At 41.2% G+C, this 20,984-nt stretch overlaps 1 protein-coding gene and 1 pseudogene across 1 annotated transcript; one reads left to right on the top strand and one right to left on the bottom strand.

The window, feature by feature from the left end:
* The first annotated feature begins 4,156 nt into the window (after positions 1-4,156).
* LOC114023377 (C-type lectin domain family 4 member K-like) lies at positions 4,157-15,606 on the top strand. The gene is made up of 6 exons (XM_027835993.1): positions 4,157-4,691; positions 5,324-5,440; positions 6,249-6,626; positions 11,649-11,800; positions 13,507-13,625; positions 14,331-15,606. The coding sequence occupies exons 1-6, from the start codon at positions 4,616-4,618 to the stop codon at positions 14,482-14,484; spliced, it is 996 nt and encodes a 331-aa protein (XP_027691794.1). The 5' UTR covers positions 4,157-4,615; the 3' UTR covers positions 14,485-15,606.
* A 216-nt stretch (positions 15,607-15,822) lies between these two features.
* Positions 15,823-20,455, bottom strand: LOC114023566 (annotated as a pseudogene).
* Between the last annotated feature and the right edge of the window lie 529 nt (positions 20,456-20,984).

The following is a 20,984-nucleotide window of genomic DNA, read 5'->3' on the forward strand; positions in this document are numbered from 1 at the left end:
TTTGCTGCCATAAAAGTGCTACTAGAAATATTTCTGTATGCATATTATGTGGCCATAATATATATGTGTAATTGATGATTTGGAACTTTCTTTCCCTGTGATTACTGTAACTATTGGGGTATAGTTCTTGTTCTTCTATATTTGCATTAATTCCCTATGTATCCTGAATAGCAGACCTTTATCAGAGATATTTGCTTTGAAGTTTTTTATTCCCCAGTTTATAGCTTCTCATTCATTCTGAATTTACTTTCTCCACGTAAAACTTTCTAATTTTATGTAATGAAAGTTGTTTCTTTTATTTCTCATGAATATTTTGATTCCTTCTTTGATCAAGAATTCATAGTTGTGAAAGGCATCTTTACCCATGCATCTGTCTCTCTCTCTTTCTCTCTTTTTTTGGTGGTATGATCTTTTGTAGTTTGGGTCATACATTTGGAGCTTATAGTCATATATGGAATAAGATTACTGGTTTAAACTTAATTTTTGCCAAACTGATTTCTAGTTCTCCTAGCAATTCTTATCAAATAAGGAATTCTTAACCCAGTAGTTTGTATTTTAGCATTTATCGGATAGTTGTTTATCATCTAGTATACCTGATTGCTTCTGGGTCTAATTTACCTAGTCAGTTCCACTGATCAACGTTTCTATTTTTTTAAGCCAGTACCCAATAGTTTTAATGATTACTATTTTATAACATAGTTTAAGGTCTGTCAATGTTATATCCTCACTATTTGCCTTGAGATTCTTGCTCTTTTGTTTATCTAGATGAATTTTATTATTTTGTATATTAAGAGAAATAAAATCCTTTATAGGGTAAATATAATCCTATATAAAATGATCCCTTGAGATTTTGAAGAGTAGAGTACTAAACTTGTAAATTAATTTGGGTAGTATAATTATTTTTATTATGTTGGTATGGCCTGAACATGCACAATGACTATCTGTTCATTTATTTAAATCTTCCTTAATTTCTATAAAGAATGTTTTGTAGTTGCAGTCATATAAATCTTCAATGTGTCTTGATGGGTCATTGTTCAGAAACTTTATGCATTTTGTGACTATTTTGAATGGAATTTTTTAAAAAATCCCTTCCCAACAGCTTTTATTAATACTATATGGTAAGGTTGATGATTTTGTGGGCTCGTTTTATAACACTACTTTACTGAAGTTTTTAATTATTCTGATTATTTTTTCATAGAATGTCTGGATTCGCTTAAAAATTATCATGTCATCTGAAAATAGAGATAATTTTCCTTCTCTCAGCCTATTTTTAAAACCTCTTTTCTTGTATTGTTACCATAGTTAACATTTTTAGAATGATATCAAACAATAGTGGTAAAAATGGGCATTTTTTTACTTACTTCCATCTTTCTGGAAAGATATTAGTGTCAAAAATAATGATAGTTCTTGGCTTTAGAAAAATACTGCTTATCATATTAGGAAAGTTGCATTTATTTCTATGATTTTTACAGCTTTTGAGAATGTAAATGCACGCTACATTTTGTCAAAGGCTTTCCCCTATCTATTGATAAAATCATGTGATTTTATTGTTTTTATTATTAATATGATCAGTTATGTTTATAATTGTTCTAATATTGAATTATCTCTCTTTTCTTGAAATAAACTCAACCTGGTCATAGATTTGTAAATTGTAAAGGAATGCGAGTCTTCTTATTTCTCTTTCTCTCTTTGTTTTTCTTCCTTCTCATATAATGGGAAAAGCAATGGATTTTGATTTGGAGGACCTGGTTTGAAAGTCTAGTTTTGATATTTGTTATCTATGTGATCTTAGGAAACTTACCATTCTTCTCTGGGCCCCATTTTCCTCATCTCTAAAGTGAGAGAAGTAGGCTAGGTAGGGGATGTTTAAAATTGCTTCTAGTTCTACATCCTCCTATGAGCCTCCCCTCTGCCTTCTTATTCTCCTCTTCTATATCCTTCTCCAAGTGGGGATCTCAAGAGGATGCATGTAATAGCAGTTGAATAAATGATGAATGAAGGAAGGAAGGAGTGAATGGGGCAGGAAAGGCACTAAAACTATCCCTTTCTCCCTGAAACGGGGCAATTTATTTCCATATTGAGGATCATACTCTTATGAACACACATATTTAAAGTCAAAGTGAACCTGGTGGGCTAGCTGGGCACACGATGAATACAAGCCAGAGCAAGGAAAGGCTAGAAACATCAGTGGGGTATCCACAGTTAGAACAAGGAGACATCTTGGGTTTCAGGGATCAGGAACCCAAGCAAAAAGTACCAAGTCACAGGAGGAAGCTGGACCTTGGTGCTTCTCAGAGTCCCTGTCATGTTTCAGGCAAGTTCGGGGCTACAGCAATGAATGAAGGTCGTTTTTATATAGGGGAAGCACCCAGGTGGTGGCTGAGTTCAAAGCAGGATATTTTACTGAGGAGTTCAGTCTGGGGAAGTAGGAAAAACAATCTAAGGATAATCCAGGAAATTAATACAGGTCTAAAGCATGAAAGGATTAAACAAGAAAAATGGAGAATTGTAGCAGAGTCAGGGCCAGGACTTATTCATTCAGCTTTCCACTGGTGACTGGCTACTTTGGGGTGTGGTCCAATCACTCTGGTCTGGAATAATGAAATTATAAATTATTAAGACTGAAAAGAAACTTAGAGAAAATTTGTCCAACTCATTCATTTTATAGATAAACTGAGGCCTGGAGAGATGAAGTGACCAGTCTAAAATTATACAGGTAGCAAGTGATAGAGCCAGGACTTGAACCCATGTCTTTTGACCTAGAGGTGTGGTGATCTTGACATTCCATTAGGCTTCCTTTTCAGATGTCCTTACCAAATAACAGTGACTGTGGAGAAGCCTTATCAAAGACCAACAGTGGCCCTTTAAATCCATCTGGTCCAGTCAGGTTCATGCAGGGTCCTGAGTTACTTTAGTTTAAAGGCAACAGAAGCCCTCAGGCAGCTGTCAGAGCAACTACTCCCAAGACATACTCCTCCATCTCCCCGCCCCTTTTTTTTTTGCTTTTTGGTGAGGCGATTAGGGTTAAGTGGCTTGCCCAGGGTCACACAGCTAGTAAGTGTCAAGTGTCTGAGGTCAGATTTGAACTCAGGTCCTTCTGACTCCAGAGCCGGTGTTCTATCCACTACACCACCCAGCTGCCCCTATCTCCCCTTTTTCTATACACAGCTTGAATAACAGCGTGAGAAGCTGTCTTGGGGAAAACAGTCCTTCATTCAGCTCAAAGGAGACTTGAAGTTCTCTATTTGTCTCCTCTGTCTTGAGCAACTAATGAAGGTGGAACTTTGTATTAGACACTGGGTGAAAAGATAGAAAAAATGCCTTACTTTAATGAAGGGACGCAGAGTTCCTGTGTTCTGGCAGTCCCTAGTATGATGGTCGACACACTCACCTTTGGTGAATCCAATCAGAGAGTCAGACATAATCTACCCTCAGGGAGCCTAGGTCAAATGGAAATCTACTTCCATTTCCATTTCCACATTGCTTTTAGACATAAGATGGAAGTATAATAACAGAGAGGCAGCATGGAATAGCATAGAGTCTTAAATGTGGAGTCAGAAAATCCTGGCTCTCCTAATTAATTCCTGAATGTCCTTGGGCAAGCCACTTAATCTCATCTAGGCCTCAGTTTCTTCACTTATAACATAGGAACATAGAATTAGATGAGTTCTAAGGTCCCTTCAAGGTCTATATTTATCTATGAGACATCTTCCCTAGAGGATATTGAATGAATGTAGGGGTGAGGGAGAGGAGCTACTTAGGAAGGAGGTAGGGTGGGAAAGGTTAGCTGGGAACAAGCATAGGGAATATGAATCTGAGAAACTTTTAAATTAATTTTTTCCCTAATTACCAGGCATTTATATTTTCCTCCTCTCATCCCTCTCATTGAACAAAATAAAAAGAAAGAAAAAAGAAAAAAAAACACAAAACCCCCATAACAAATATACAAAGTCAAGCAAAGCAAATTCCCTCATTGGCCACGTCCAATAACATTCTACATTTTGAATCTATCTCCATCCTCTAAAATTATAGCTTGTCAGTACATCGATCAGAGTTCTCATCTCTTTCAAAGTTTTATTAATAATAGTTATTATATACATTATTTTTTGGCTCTATTCAGTTCATTACCAATCAGTTCATGCAGATCTTCCTAGTTTTTCTCTTAGACCATATATTTCACAATTTCTTACAGCACAATCATTTTCTATTCCTGTACCATAATTTGTTCAGCATACTCCAATAGGTGGGCATTCCCTGAGTTGCCAATTTTTTTACTGCTATAAAAAAAGACTCTGAGCAGTTTTCTGAAGGAGGGGAGAGAAGAGAATGGTAGATAAGGATAGGATTTAGGGAATCTTTCCATGACGGAGTCTTTGGTTGGACGGATGACAAAAGGTTCACGCTGACTTCCTTGAGGTCCCGGTCTAGATGCAAAGGGTAAAGTTGTGGTCTAGACCTGGTTTCATGAATGTAATGTGGACTTCTGGGGCTGAGGTGGGCAGGGTATCTTACAACGCCACTTCCCACTTCTATTTCTAGATAAAGATGCCCTTGAAGCAGCCATTGTGAGTGGTGACTGAGCAAGGACAGAGGACACAGTGTGGCCCAGACCAGGATGAAGGAAAATGAGATGGAAGTCCAAGTGGCCCATTTCACCGTAGACAACCAGGACATCTCCCTCTGGCCCCGAGGTGAGTCCAGGGGACTCTGCTCTGTTCTCCTGAATATACAGACCCTCCTCATTACCTCTTTCTTGCCCATTCCTGCATTTGACCATCTTTGCCAGCTAACTGGCATATATTTGCATTTATTCTGTATATTCTGAATAGAGATAATATATAGAATATATATAAAACATAGAAATACACATATAGAACATAGGGATAATAGAATAAGATAATCTTACAGATGTACTTTTTGCTCGATCAGTTAGGAAGGTATTAAGTGCTTACTAAGGGTCGGGCACTGTATATATAAAGAAAGGCAACTAATCTCCCAGTAGAATACTTGCTTCTTTTTTTAAGGCAATCAGGGTTAAGTGACTTGTCTAGGGTCACATAGCTAGTAAGTGTCTGAAGCTAGATTTGAATTCAGGTCCTCCTGACTCCAGAGCCAGTGCTCTACCCACTGCACCACCTAGCTGCTCCAGGATGCTAGCTTCTTGAAAGTAAGGATTTTTTCATTCTTTGCATTTGTAACCCCAGCAACTAGCATAGTGCCTGACACACATAAAGCATTTAGTAAATGCTCATTGATTGATTAACACATATTTGGGGTCTGGCTCTTCCACAACTTTCTTTCTTTTTTTTTCTTCTCCCAACAGATCCTCCTCCAAAGAAGAAGTCACCTGCAGCCCCGAGGACCTTCCCCTTTATCTATGTAGCTATTATTCTCTTGGCAGTGGGCCTGGCTGCTTTTCTCCTGGCCATGATCATTCTCTGTAAGTTAATGGCTTTGAGTTCCCCCAATTCTTGGTCTTTCCCCAGCTTGGGGGAGGGGGAGAGCTTCTTCCTTGCACACTCACAGATGAAGTTACTCCTCACCCCACTTAGGCTTTGCCCTGTTCTTGGTGGCCACCCTTTCCCAGACCTATTCTCTTTCCTCTATGTCTGCATCTCCTCCTCCTCCTTCAGACTCCTTTCCCAGGTCTGCTCATCTCTGACCTCCCACTGTAGAACAGACAATAAGATCCAGAGCTAGAAGGGACATCCAGTCCCACCTCTCATTTTACAGATGAGGAAACTGAGGACCAGAGAGGTTAAGTGACTCTGGCCACAAATTCCCATAGTTTCCCTTTTCCCTTTTCCTCCAGACTCTTCCCCCAGTCTCTTGCCTCCCCCTCCCTATGGCTCTTTCACTAGTTTTATGTACCCGCATCTTTGGTTCCTATCCCATGTCTGTATTCTGCACCCCATTCTCATGGCTCCCTAGATCCTCCCCTGGTCCTACCTCTCTGCACATGGTGACTTGTCTATGACCCCCTGCTGTCCCTCCTCTTATCAGCCCCACTATTAGCTGTTCCTTTGTACAAGCCTTTCTACCATATCAGGCCTAAGTGGGGTACAATAAAAAAAAGCACTTTCTGAGGTCAGAGGAGGTGGGTGCAAAATCCCACTTGGGACACTGCTTGTGTGGCTCTGACCAAGTCAGTTAGTCTCTCTGAGCCTCAATTTCCTCATCTGTAGAATGAAGGGTTTGGAATAGATGCATCAACCCTCCAGCTGACCTTGTAATTTTCTCCTCCTCAGATCCCCAGTTACTGGGAAGGATAGATGATGTCAAGACCTCTGTCGACATGCTCAAAGGCCGTGCAGAGAACACCAGTATCTTTCTCAGTTCTGAGATCAGGAAGCTAAGAAACAAGTTGGAGGATTCCCATGTACAGGTCCAGGCGCTAAACCACAGCCTGGGGTATTCGAAAGTTCAGATGCAGCTATTAAATGCCATGTTGAAGCAGGACACTGCTCAGCTTCAGGCATTAATGAGCAGTTGGGAAGAGCTTGAGGCTTTAAATGCCCAGATTCCGATGCTGAAACAGGATTTGAAGAAAACTGGGGAGCTAAATTCCAACGTCGAGCAGCTCAGGAAAGATCTGCAGACCCTGGGGACATCACTGTCACAGCAGCGTGAGTGAGCCTTGTCTGTGGGGGAGGACAGGGTGGGAAATGCTGGTCCTAAAGCTTTAGATGCTAAGGAGACTGGGGAGGTTGGGTCTCAGACCAGCAGAGCTCAGGAAAGAGTTCCCGGGATGGAGAAAGGGATGCACACAGAGGGGATAAAGAGCCCTGCCATGGGGAAAGAGACCTCCCCACGGGGGGATTGGAGAAGGCTCCAGGATCCTTCAGATGAAGAGGTACCACAGAAGAAAAAAAAAAGATGACTTCTGGACTGTGACTTTAAAGATGAAAGTCATTGGAGAACTTGTCTGGTCTTTATCAGCCCTGGCTGTTTTATACTAGATCACATTATCAGGTGGAGCATGGGCTATCACTTGCAGTCTACATCAAGAGCCAAGTACAACATCCCCCTTCTTCTAGTCTCAAGATCTGAGCTCTGCCACTGGCTTTGCTGTGTGAGCTTGAGCATGTCCAGCATCATAGAATCTCAGTGGTAGAAAGAACCTCAGAGGCAGTCCAGCCCAACTCACACTTGAACAAGATCCCCTAACAAGCCTTGAATTTGTAGTCAAAGGACCTGTGTTCAATTCCTGTTTCAGTCCTTTACTATCTATGTGACCATGGGCAAGTCACTTAACCTCTCTGGGCCTCAATTTCCTCATAAATGAAGGGGTTGGACTTAAGGCTCTGTAAAGCTGGAAGGCCACCTCTATATCTATAATCCCATGACCTATGATGAGGGACCCCTCTAAATCCTAAGGCAGCCCATTACACTTTCAGATAACTTTTAGGAAAGTTTTCTTTATCTCAAGCCTAGATTTGCCCATTTTCTATTTCTACCCATTGCTTCTTATTCCACCCTCCTAAATTATTCCCCCCACAAGAAAAAGTCTAATCCTTTTTCCATGAATCAACCTTTCTTTTCTTTTTGTATAGTTAGTATTTTATTTTCCCCAGTTACATGTAAAAACAATTTTTAACATTTGTTTTTAAAACTTTGAGTTACAAATTCTCTTCCTTCTTATCTTCCCACCCCACCTCATTGAGAAGGCAAGCAATGTGATATAGGTTATACATGTGTAGTCATGCAAAACATATCCATAATAGTCAATGAATCAACCTTTCAGATACTTAAGTCTTGTCTTCTCCAGAGAACCTTCCCTAGCTTCTTCAACCAATTCTCAAAGGACATGATCTCAAGGTCCCTCACCATCCTAGTTACCTTTTTCTCAATACTTACCAGTTTATCAAGGTTTTTCCTAAAATTTGGTGGCCATAATCAAACATAATACTCTGATATTATTTGATTGACCAAGGCATAATACAGCAAGATCAGCAAATTGTGCATTGACCTTGGAATCAGCAAGATTTGAGGGTGAATCTTGTCTTAGCTACTTACCAGCTGAATAACCCTAGGCAAGTCAACACATCTATGGGCCTCAGTTTCTTCATCTGTAAAATAATAATAATAGCTAGCATTTACATAGTGCTTTTATCTTGAGTATCAACTTCCTATTAGCCATTTTTGTTCTGTCCTTTCCAGTACAAAGATAATTTTCTTTGGCAGGAAAAACAGAAATAAAATAAGTTGGGAAGCTCTGTCTTCTCTCTGTAATTAGTTATCATCACCCCATCCACCCATCATAAATAGTGGTCCTAGCCTTTCTTTGAGCCCCCTCTTTCCTTCTGCTCATGTGTTTTTTTTCAAACTTAGGTTAGTTAATGATGCATGTACAAAGTTCTCTTTAGGCAAGCCTTCCTTTTCCACCCCATCAGAATTGTTCCTCCATATTTTCAGAATTTCATTTTTGAGAACTTCTCATGCTTCCTGAGATGACTTCTCTTGTAGAATTTAGGTCACAGGATCTTAACTATGTTTTCTCTGAACCCTTTGAGATGTGCTCTTGCTACAGCAAACATCAGACTATATCAACTTTTCTCTTACTCTCTATTGCAAATTCCAATATGGAGTGATCATTTCTCTTCAAGTGGTCCTATCATTTCCACTCCAGTAATTTGTTCCTTCTTGTTGATGAGAATGAGATAAAAAGAATAGAAGTTCCCGTTACTCGTTTCTCCATCTTTTGAAAGATCAAATTATTAAGGCAGATGGCAGGATAATTGAAGTCCCCCACGTACCAGATTTGTGCCAGATTTGTGATCTGTTCCTGGAATGTATCATCTATTTCTTTTATTTGTCCAGGTAGTCTGTAGAAGATTCTAATGATAAAAGTACTTTTATTCTTGCCACAACTGGTCTTCACCTAGATGTCCTCCAACGTGCTTCCCCACCGCTCCACTTCTCTGACTCTTGGAATTCTTACCTATCCTGTTCGTTTTGAATAAAGCATACTCTCCTGGACTCATATTCCAGTTATAGGTTTCATTGTACCAAAGTTCAGTGATAAAAATGGGATCAAATTTGCCTCCTTGCACTAGGTTCTTTATTGCTTCAACTGCTTTGTTGCCTGCTATTTGTGTATTTGAGGCCATGAGTTTTATCAGTGGTTCTTTTCTTGGATTTTTGATCTCTTTGGACCCTCTCTGAGGGTCTCTCTTGCTATTCTTCATCCCACACTGTACCTCCTATCCAGTTTAGTGGGTTTATGGAGGCAGTGTCCTCCTTGGACCCTCTTCCTTTTCAAATTAAAGCCCATTTGATTAGATTTGCAAAATGCCAAGAGAAGACATTTTTATCGGTTCTTGTTAGGTGCATTTCATCCCCGTCCAGGAGCATGCTCTCCTATATTCTAAGCCATTGTCCAGAAACCTAAATACCATTCTCAGACATGATTTTTTCAACTCACTGTTCACTTTTTTCAATCTGCCTTTTTCCTTGGAAAAGAAAGCCTTGCCTTTGATCACCAACAGTAATAAAGGCACTACTTAGATCTTCAAGGTCAGTCTATCAGTCAATAAGTATTTATTAAAAGCTTACTAAGTGCCGGGCACTGTGGTAAGTGCTAGGGATACAAGGAAAGGCAAAATAATGTCTCTGCTCTCAAGGAGCTCACATTCTAGTTGGGAAGACAACATGCAAACAACTATGGATTTAGAAGTAATCTCAGAAGGAAGGCACATGGGTGTGTGCGTGTGTGTGTGTGTAATATGGTGGACTGAGCTGAGTATTGAAGGAAGCAAGGAAAGCCAGGAGGAGAAGGAGGTGAAGAGGGAGAGCATTCCAGGAATGAGGGACAGCCAGTACAAAGGCATGCTGTTGGAAGACAGAGGGTCTTGTGTGAGAACAGCAAGAAGGCCAGTGTTGCTTGACTGTAGAGTAGACCTCCATTTTCTCGATTCCTTCTAGTGGTATCATTTGTATCCATGTCAATCACCACAAGTGGTTGTCAATCACCATAAGACTCATCTGGTCTGATGAGTATTGGGAGGTTCTCTATTACATCTTGGATACCTGCTCCAACAAAATGGTAGACCTCTCTTCTTATTATCAGGTGAGCAAAAAGTCACTTCAGTAGCCTTCAGTAGGGTGTCACCAACCACCACTGTTTGTCTCTTCTTCTTCTGATCCTGTTGGGATGGTCTTTCCCTTGTCAACTCTTGGAGCTTTGAGTCACCATTCCCTGGAGGGGGAACAGCAGCTTTTTCCTTCTCAATGATTCAGCCCCCTCCTTTTGGGGAGGATACCCCTATCTATTGTTTAGCTCCAAGTATTCAATGGTTCTTGAATTTCTGCTCTATGCCCTGTTCTTCCACTCTCCAATTTCCTGACACAGTTCACGACCTCTCTCTGCCTTTTCAGATCTTTTATCTTCTTTGTTTTCCCATTGAATCCCCTTTCCCCTCCCCCACTTTTAAACGGATCTTCATTCTTCTTGATAACCTGGAGAAGGCAGAAACATTCTTTGAGAATCTTGACCTTATTTTCTAGGAGGGAGACCAGCCTGCTCTTTGAGTGTGGATAAGTAAGAAATACAAACATCACATAATCATGACAGGGCACTGCAAAATTCACCTTGCTCTCCAAACTTCCTGGAAATGATATCCTCATTTCTTTCCCCCATTTTTCCCCATTGGAACATGGTAACCACCTGCTTGAGGGCATCTTCAGCTCTAAAACTCTTTCTTCTATCCCTATTAGCACCTGCTGACTCCTCATACCAATGACAAAGTCACCACATCCAACTTCCTTTTTCTTAACTTTGTTTTGCCAACTTGTCTTGTCAACTTCCTGGTTCTCTTCATGTTCTCCTCTTTGGTTCCTCCAGTTCTTCTATTTCACTTCCTTCTACTTCAAGCCTTTCTCCTCCCTCAGTTCTAAACCTTCTTCAATTGGAGTTTTCTTCAACCTCTTTTCAAGTTCTCCTCAATTTTCCATCCCCCGAAGTCTTTCCTCCTCTGTTGGACTCAGTTTCAGCATATAAAAATAAGATTAGATTAGATTAGATTAGATTAGATTAGATTAGATCAGGGACTCTTAATGTGGGATCCATGAGCTTGTCTGAAAAAATTGATAGCTGTATTTTAATGTAATTGGTTTCTCTTGTAATCCAACTTTTTAAATGCATTTTAAAACATAAACCCAAGAAGGGTGCATAGATTTGATCAGATTGCCAAAGGGATCCATCATACACAAAAAATATTAAGAACCTCTGGACTCAATGATAACTTAGGAGCTTTCCAGTCCTGACATTCTGTGAGTGTATTAGACTTCCTTAGAAAGAGGATTCTCCCTTTTGCTTCCTGGACCACTCAATATCATGGCACTAGAATCAAAGATCCTTGAAAGATTTTCCCATTACTCCATGCTGGGCCTGTGGGAAAGTTTTGGAGCCTCTTGGGGTCTTGGGGACCACTTGGGTCAGCCTCTATAAGGATAATATTGCTTGTAAGTAGTGAATTCCCCATCTCTGGAGATCTTCAAGTGGATATGGGATGAGTACTTGTTGGACATATCTCAGTGGTCATTCCTGCCCAGATGTGGGTTAGACTCAGTGTCTTCTGAGGTGCCTTTAAAGCTTAAGATTCTGGGCTCCTGGCAATGTAATATTTCACCTCAACCTTGTTCCACAGGTCACATTCTGGAGATGGCCTCTCAAGACTGGAAATTCTTTGGAGGGAACTTTTACTATTTTTCTACCATGAAAAAGTCTTGGTACAGTGCTGAGCAGTTCTGTACCACTCACGATTCTCATCTGACCTCAGTGACTTCAGCAAAAGAACAGGTCAGTGACCAAAGGGATATTTGACACAGAGGATAATGAAAGGTAGTATGGTGTAAGGGAAATCAGTGCTGCATTTAGAGTCAGGAGATTTGAATCCTGACTCTAAAACTTCTTAGCTATGTGACCTAGGACAAGTCCAGGGATTGTTGTGAGAGAACCACTTTGTAAAATCTACAATCCTATAGAAGAAGGGATTATTGTCAGTACTGGGAAGTGGGAGGGAAAACATCTCATCTATGCACATTGGGAAAACAAACCTTTCCTCATAAGCACTTATAGGAACATCTATCGAGGGGAGTGATCCTTCTGACTCAGGGCCAGAGACAAGGAGAAGGCCCTGAGCAAGATAACAATAGTAAGCCCTAGGTGTCCCTGATCATAGCAGGCTCTAAGCTTTTGCTGTAACATAGGCCATTCGACTTATAGGCCTTGGAGAATGGGGTTTTCTGACATTTAATAATATGGGACTTGTAGTAAGTTCTACTCTAAAGTGTTCCTCATTGACTCATTCCCCCAATGAATTATGTGCCCTAATCTGCTGCTCAGATCATCTATCCCTTGTCCTCCTCCTACTCCTCCAACCAAATCTCCATCTCAAAACTGGAGCTGTGTTCATCATAAAGGGGACTTTGGGTTCTATAGTTATCCCTTCCAAATCACAACTTTCCCCATTGCAGTTTTGAATATCACAGCATAAGAATATCACATTTTGATATTTGATTGTGGTATTTGAATGTGGTATTTGAATATCACATTAGCATAAGAAATTAAATGGGAATTTTGGGGGAGTTTTTTGAAAGCCACAGATGACACTTGGAGGCCAGCAGACAACACAGAGCCTGTGACCAAATACTTAACCCAGATTTTACTATAAGGTACTGTAAACATCCCCTAAAAGAAAAAGAAGAAATTCAGACTTCTTTGGTACAAAGGGAGGGCCAAAAAATTTTATGAGGATTTCCAGATCATCGGGGCACTGTGCTCCCAGGACCCCAGTGATGTGGAAGGGATAACTGTAGTCTCTGAGCTCTGGCCCAGTGACAAAGCAGAGTCAGCATCGTGACCAAGGGCCAGGCTGATCCCCGATCTGCAAGAACCTGCATGTCACCTGGAAAGGAAATAGGTGCTAAGTCCTGTGTTGGTCCTATGGGTCCTATGCCAGATTACAGCCTTAGACTGGAGACCAATTTTGTTTCCCTTTGATCCTTGGGAATTCAGTTAATTTGTAAACACACATACATATACATATACTCAAGTGGTTCCCAGAACCCCAAGAAGCTCCAGAACTTTCCTACAAGCCCAATATGGGTGTAATGGAAAAACCTTTCAAGGACCTTTGATTCTAGTGCCATGATACTGAGTGGTCCAGGAAGCAAGGGGGGGCAGGGAAATCCTCTTTTTAAGGGAGTCTAATGTACATATACAGCCTGGGCAGGTGACAAAAACAGATCCTGTGCTTAAGTGAGATAAATATTCTGCCTCCATAGAGCTCACACCATAGCAGAGGGGCTAAGATACAAACAAGGTAATTGAGATATGGAATGATAAGCACATTAAAGAGGTGTAAAAAAATAAGGTCCCCTTTGGAGGCATAGACTCAGAGGCACAGACATACATACAAACACAAAGAAACACATTACTCTCCACTCAACCTCAATTCCCCTCACTCAGTTAACAGCACCTTCTCTGTCATTTTCATTTTGTAGGAGTTTCTTTATAAGGTAGCCAAAGGAGTTCCTTATTGGATTGGCCTGACAAAAATAGGATCTTCTGGCAGCTGGCACTGGGTTGATGGAACCCTATATATAGAGAAGGAGAATGTTCGGTGAGTCCATAATCATGCCTGCTCTCTCCCTGGCCCTTTCCTTTTTTCATGGCCCCTGGTAGATGCCTGGATCCTGGAGGCAGAGCCAGAGAAAAAGTGACCCCATCTTGTCCTGTCCAGTGTGTGTAGGCTTTCAGAAGGCAGGGCTTTGACCTGTGAGTCAAGAAACAAGGGCATTAGGCCTAGAACTAGAGCTCTCACTGAGTCTGTGATCTTGGCCAAGTTTCCTATCTTTGGGCCTTTGTTTCCTCATTTGCAAAAATTAAGGTTTTGGAATAGATGATCCCTCTTAGCTCTGAAGTTCTATGCTCAATGTTTTAAAGTGCCTTTCATGTCTGACAGTCTATAGCTTGCTTTTATGTGTGATGTGTAAGTGCGTGTGTGTGTGTGTGTGTGTGTGTGTACCCATGTGTATGTATTTGTGTTTAACATGGAGGCCTGAGAACTGGAGTCCCAGCTCAGGCTTGATTTTGGCAGGTTTGAGGGACTCAAAGCTAAATATCTTTTGAGGTATCTTCTGTTCCTCACTGTGGCTTCAGTAGATATAGTCTTTCCAAACAGTCCTTAACTGGAAATAAAATTTGAGATCAAAAGACCTAGGTTCTCCTGGGACCTAGGCTGCTGCTTCCCCAATATGGACCTGGTTCTGAGACCAAAGGCAAGAAATGGAGGGTTGTGTGCTATGATATGCTCTTTTCTCACCAGGTTCTGGATAAAGGGGGAACCCAATGACAGAGGTGAAAATGAGCGTTGTGTAACTTTAGTGAAGTCCTCTCTGATGTCCTGGAATGATTTAACTTGTGACAGTGAGGTCCAATTCATTTGTAAGAAGGGCCCCAAACCATCAGAGACTGACTAGTTCCATGATGGGATTCTGCTGCATCCTCCCAGCTTCTCCCAAACTTAACATAAGGATGATGGTCATCCCTCCAACATCCACAGGGAATTTTCTCCTTAGCTTATTGTGTTTTAATGTCATGCCAAAATATTCTGGGACCTGCATATATCACCTGAGACTCACTTTGCCTCAGCAAGCTGGGGAGGAGGAAAACAGAGGATAGAGAGAAGAGGACATTGAAGAAACTGGGCTGGGGTTGTCTGGAGAAGGTCCTGATATGTCTCCTACTTGAGATTTCACTCTTTCTCATGGCGGCATTGCCATTCACCAACCTCCCACGTTCAAAACCTTGTGGTTATTATTGACTCTTCTCTCTTCATCACCTCTGTATGTCTGGGCAGTTACTCAGTACTATCAATTTCCATCTCCCCAATATCTCTTCCATCTTCACCTTCTTCTCTATGCCCTTTGCTACCACCTGTACCAATGAGGTACAGGCCCTCATTGCTACCCCTCTAGACCCTTACAATAGCCTCTTGACTTTTTTTCTACCTTCTCTCATTTCTCCTTTCTAACCATTATTTATTCCATTGCCCTGGTAATCTTTCTTTGGCACAAATTTGGTACTTTTACAATTCTACCTTGCCTAAAGGAGGCGCCTAATAAATTCCTGCTGAGTCAAAATGAAAATCTTTAGTAGTGCTTTATTGCCTCCTGAGTAAAAATCAAATGTCTTGCATTCAAGGCCCTCTACAAACTGGTACCATTCTATCTTTAATGTCTTATCTTATATTGCTCCATGTAGTCTAAGCATCCAGACAAGCTGGTAAACTCTCTGTTCCCAGATGTGCTCTACATTGACCTGGCTCTCTGTGCCTTTGCTAATATCGTTGCCCATGCCCAAAATGTCCTGCCTTCACTTCCTTTACTGGATCAGAGATGACTGTTGGGACATGAAAGCTGTCTTCAAGTGTTTGAAGGGCTCTTATATGGAAGAGGGATTACACTTTTTCTTTCTACCCAGAAGAAAGAACTGGGAGCAGTGGTTATTAGGAGCAAAGAGGAGCAAAGACTTGTGGCAATGGAGGAAATAAAGTTTAGATGAAGTATAGTGCTAATAGGGAGAGAGACATAAACATAGTTAGGTATAATATGGAATCCCTTATAAGAAAAAATTTTAAAAGGGAAAGAAAGGAGGTGAAAGTACTGAAAAATTAATTAATACATCAAAAAAGTCTAACGTGAGCAGTATTTCACACCCATGTCTCCTTCCTTACTTGTTACAAAGGGTTTTTTCTTTTCCTTTTGTTTTTCCAAAGTGGGAAGAGTGAATGGAAGAGAAAAATCAATTTGTGTTCATTGAAAAAAAAGTTTAATTTTCAAGAAAGGCACTCATAACCTCTTCTACCATTCTATACTTCATTGGCAGTCACTGTGAGGCCTCAATCATACATTGTACCATTCTTAGAAAGCTCTCTGCCCAACATAATGAAATATTTTAAGGCTGTCTTCTACTTACCAGCTAACTGCTAAAACATATATAGTTTCCAAGTTTTTCCTAACTGTGTTTAGAACTCAATACTAAGAAAAAACACTGTCTGAAACATCTGAATTGCAAATTATTGGTCACAAACTTAGGAAGCCCAAGAATCCAAGTGAAGCTCAAAACTTGGCATGTTCAATTGTCCTCTCTCCCCCACCTCCACACATGGGTAATTAGAAAAAGAGATGACTTGTTCAACATAGTTAAAGAAATCATACTGCTGCAAAACTTCTAAGTAACCTCTCCCCAAAACCAAAAATACTATTTGGCCAATGATGGCATTTGCCACGGATCTAGCAAGGATTTACATCCTAAATATCCCATTCCAAAGACAGCCAGCAGAACACCAAGATGGTTCAACCACATGGAAAGGATGCTGATAAAGGCACCAAGAAAGGAATCACAGGTTGCTTTTACTGTTCTTTTCATTTAACAAGCTCTTTGTGGAGCTTTAATTACATCAAGAAGCAATTGTTATAAGAAGACACAATTGGTAGGCTGCTATCCCTTCTGTTCAAAGCTTTGTCCCAGCATTGTAGTGATGAAGTGACTTAAGAGTGGGGAATGTAGTTTAGGGATTTCTTGTCTAAAGTGAGCAGTTGGGTGGACACTCCTTTAGGAAGTGACTTTCTTTCCAGGAATATTTAGGAAGCACCACAACATTGTCTCCAGCTTTCCAATAAACAGGAATACTAGCAAATTTCTTTTATGCTGTCAACCAAATGGAATCAACTACTCTGAATTGAAGGTCCTGCCAGTAGTTGCTGGGCAGAGGATAGGTTTCTTATTTGGACCAAAAATCAATATCATGGTAGTTATCACAGGCATGCCTTCACCCCTCAGCACAATCAGGTCCATCATCCTTAACTGGATGGGAAGGCCTTGTTTCTGTCATCAGTGGTGGTGGGAGGTAGCTTCTCTGTGGGTCTATGCATTGATATCTGCATTCTAGGCAATGTGGCCCTAGACATGGTCAATGGAAAGGGAAATCTTCTTGACATTTTTCTTGGCCAGCTCTGGTGCCAGCTTTGCAACTCAGCCTAGCTCTGTTTGTAAACTATGGTAGAGTCCAGAGAGTGGGAGAAGAGAATGTCCCCTATGAGCGTCCTACAAAGTCACGGGAATGAAGGAAGCTGACTTTGGTTTCTGCATTGAGGCTGGCTGCAGTGTGTCCTGAGTAGCAGACCTCCTGAGTTGGTTATAGTAACAGCAAGGAGGAGGAGAGGGAGTGGCAATAGCAGCACTGACAGGAAGAGCCAAAGCAAACATGCACTAGCCCTGGTAACCATTCTGAGGCGAGATTTAAATCCAAATCTCCTGACCTCGGGCTCAATACAATTTCCACCACACTAAATGTTCTCAAAGTGTGATGTGCCCACACTAGGAAATCCTTGAGACTTTTTCAGAGGGTCCACAAGAGGGTCAAAACTATGTCCATAATAATACCAAGATGTTATTTGCCTATTAAAATATGCTTCCCTTTTCCAACTACTTATCTGTGTGAGGTTGGATTTGCTTCATATGCTTCAACCAAAACAACAAATCACAAAAAAAGTTGAATGCAAAAGTCAATAGGAGAATCTAGCTATCTTCCATTAAGCCAGACATTAAAGAGATTTGCAAAAAATATATAAAAGAATGCCAGTCCTCACTAACTTTTTTGCTTTAGAAAATATAGATATTTTTCATAAAATGTCATTTGTGCTAATACATAATGGACTTTTTGCTGTAATTAATGAATTAAAATATTTTGAAAATTCAACAGTTTTAATTTCTAATATGGTAAATATCAATAGATGTAACTCACATAAACAAAAGCTCTTTGGGGGTCCTTTGTAATTTATAGGAATGTAAAGGGATCCTGAGACCAGAAGGTTTGAGAACTGCTTCTCTATGCATAATTGCCCTTCCAATAATGGCTAACATTTATAATCCTCTTTACTTTTTATACAACATTTTCCATACATGATTTCACTTGATCATCTTCTTTCCTTGATGATTCCAATTCTTTCATTCGGAGCTAAGTAGAAAAAGTCTAATCCATTTCTTACCTTATAACCTTCGAACGCTTGAAGTCAATTCTCATGACCCTAGGCTAAACACTCTAGTTTCTTTAACAGATCCTCACATGGTACTGTCTTCCCATATTCTCATTCTGATTGCCTTCCTCTGGACAAGCTCCAATTTTCAACGTTCCTCCAAAATGTGGTACCTAGAACTAAACCCAACACTCCAGATAGAATCTTATCAGAGCAGAGATGTATGGGTGAGCAATACCACACTTATTGAAGAATGGTTTGCGCTATGAGAGAACAGAGTATTTTATCTTCAACGTGTGTGGGATGTGACCTAAAAAAAATGCTTAGAGGTATCTCAAGGTAGGAACAGAAAATTTATTTCAATTCTCAAGAATCAGGTGTCCCTCCACCAGTATTGCTGTGATGAAGGGAGACAAAATACAGAAATAAAAAGCCAGTTTAAATAACCCTAATGGAGAAAATTCCCCCTCCCACCAACTATCCAATATTTGGCTTACAATCTAAGTGCAAAAATCTATTCCCAGAGACAGAGAACAAAGAAACAATATACATATCCATCACCTTAGTTTGCTGCAAAAATGAACAATTTAGAACGTGTGATCAAGCTAGATGCTACTGTGGGAAGGTCATTGTGACCGGAATGTAGCAACAGAATATGGGGGTACAGGGTGGGGTTTCAGGCTTGGCAATCTTCAACTACTAATGTCAGACTGTGAGAAAAAGGAAACTATGGAAATCTCCAAATTCAGGATAGTCTTATCCCAAACCTTAATTATACTGAGAAGTCTTCATAGGGACATCCCACTCAATTCCCTCTTCTTATTATATTATCTGAAGACTTCTCACATCATTGTTGATACATTTCCTCAATCAATCTATCTACCCCCTCTTGTATTGCATTTTGTATTCCCTTCTTAGGAATTTGCCCATTTCCTTCCCCATTCTCAACTTCTTCTTCTTCTTGGTTTATTATAATCTCCCCCTGTTCCTTCAAAACTCACAACTTGAGTGATATTAGTTAAAACAACTTTATGATCAATGTATCCTACCCAAGGTATAAGAAATGCTGTGGTTTTCCTAACCCACCATAAGAAATTGTCCCGTGAACCCTGTTTAGTGCGGTATAAAATCTGCATCCCAGGATTAATGACACCTAATGTACATTAACCATAATTTTTGTAGGGACTCAGACATTGGAAGGCATTGAGAATAGTAACCATATCCCACAGTGTATGTTTAAGCCAAGCCTCATATACAATTAAGGAGTGTACCGGCCACGCCGACCTTATGCCGGCCACACCGAACACTCCTCCTATAAGGAGCAGGCTTCCAGAGTCATACTCACTCATCAGTCTTCGGTCCTCAACCGGATAAACACACAGAGACGAGCCATCGGGAGGCGCCAACACCAGAGCTTTATTCAGAGGCCATCACAGCAAGCCATCAGAGCAGGAGCAAAGAGAGAGCGCGTGATCTGACCACTCTCGTTCCTTAAGTACCTACTTAGCCCCTCCTCCCCAGCCCACTTACTAGCCAATGATTGTAGGGTCAGATACCGGAAGGCGCTGTCTGAGTTTAGCATACCAAGGGAGAGGGAGTGACGTAGGAGGCTAGGACCGGATACAGGAAGGAGGCGTCTGGGATTAGTTCATAGACAGAGTACGTGACCTAGGAAGTCAGGAAGGACACAGGAAGGAAGTGTCTGGGGTCAGTGCTACACAAAGGGACCCAGGAAGTCAGGAAGGTCACAGGAAGGAGGCATCTGGGGTTGACGTTGCAAATAGGGAGGGGACTAAGCAAAGGGAACTCGTCCTCTGCCGTCCCACTCCCACGTGGCACCGCCCCTTGCCTCAGGAGCACAAACTCCGGCTACTTCCTTGCACCCAGCTTATCTCACATAGCACTGCCCACTGCCTCAGGGCTTCTCCGTACCCAGCCCATCCCAGTTCACCACGACTCCGCCTACCACAGCCCCTGCCTTGACTTCCAAATGCCCAGATTCTACCCCAATCTTGCCACAACATCCACCTGGTAGCTGCCAACATAGACAGTCCCTCACAAAGGAGTCTGTAAACCTGCCACACACAAATATATATCCTGCTGGAGCACACACCAAATTTAACCTAGTAGATTTTCCTTTACACAAATGTAAGTAAAGGGTCCAATCTAGGCAGTCCCATTTAGACTGATTAACACAGGACCATAATGTCTAGCCTGATTATAAGTTCTATTTGAAAAAGGATTCCCAGTATCAAAACAAGATACTGATTGAAATATATCCTTATCCAGTTGCACCTGGAATACAGGGGTGGCATACCTCGTAGAGGGATATGGATCTGGCCAAGTGGTGAGGGTCTGTAATCCCCTGTATTGTGGTGAGCCACTTCTCACCTGAGGATGCAACTGACATACCCAACAATCCCTTGGTCCACTGCTAGCCACTGCTTGTCCCAACCGTACAAGGGAGTTTTGCTGCCATTCTGATACTATGGGAAAAATCATATTCACAAGTAGTAACGATCTTACCAAAGAAACTTCCATGGTGTCACACTATAATTACACAATTAGAAAAAGAATAGTTATATTCTTCAAAAATCACACAAGCAAAGACAAGAAACACAAATAAGATAAGAGCCACAAAAACTAAACCCTCTCATGAATCACCCAGCCACCCTGCAAAAACGCAGTTTCAGATTTTCAGGATGTTCTGATTCCACAGTCCATACAGTAGGGGGTGCTACCAGTCCTTTTACTCTCGTATGATGAGTCCACCCGCATTCTTGAGTTCACACAGCAGTGCCTGAAGTTAAAATAATCTGGAACGGCCCGTCCCATGAAGGGGTAAGCTTGTCCTCCTTTCATGTCCAGATCAACACCCAGTCTCCAGGCTGGAACTTGTGTACCGGCAATCCGAGAAGAGAAGTCTGGGCCACCACACC

Source organism: Vombatus ursinus, unplaced genomic scaffold, assembly GCF_900497805.2.
Source record: "Vombatus ursinus unplaced genomic scaffold, bare-nosed wombat genome assembly UNPS02014818.1, whole genome shotgun sequence".
Classification (NCBI taxonomy): domain Eukaryota; kingdom Metazoa; phylum Chordata; class Mammalia; order Diprotodontia; family Vombatidae; genus Vombatus; species Vombatus ursinus.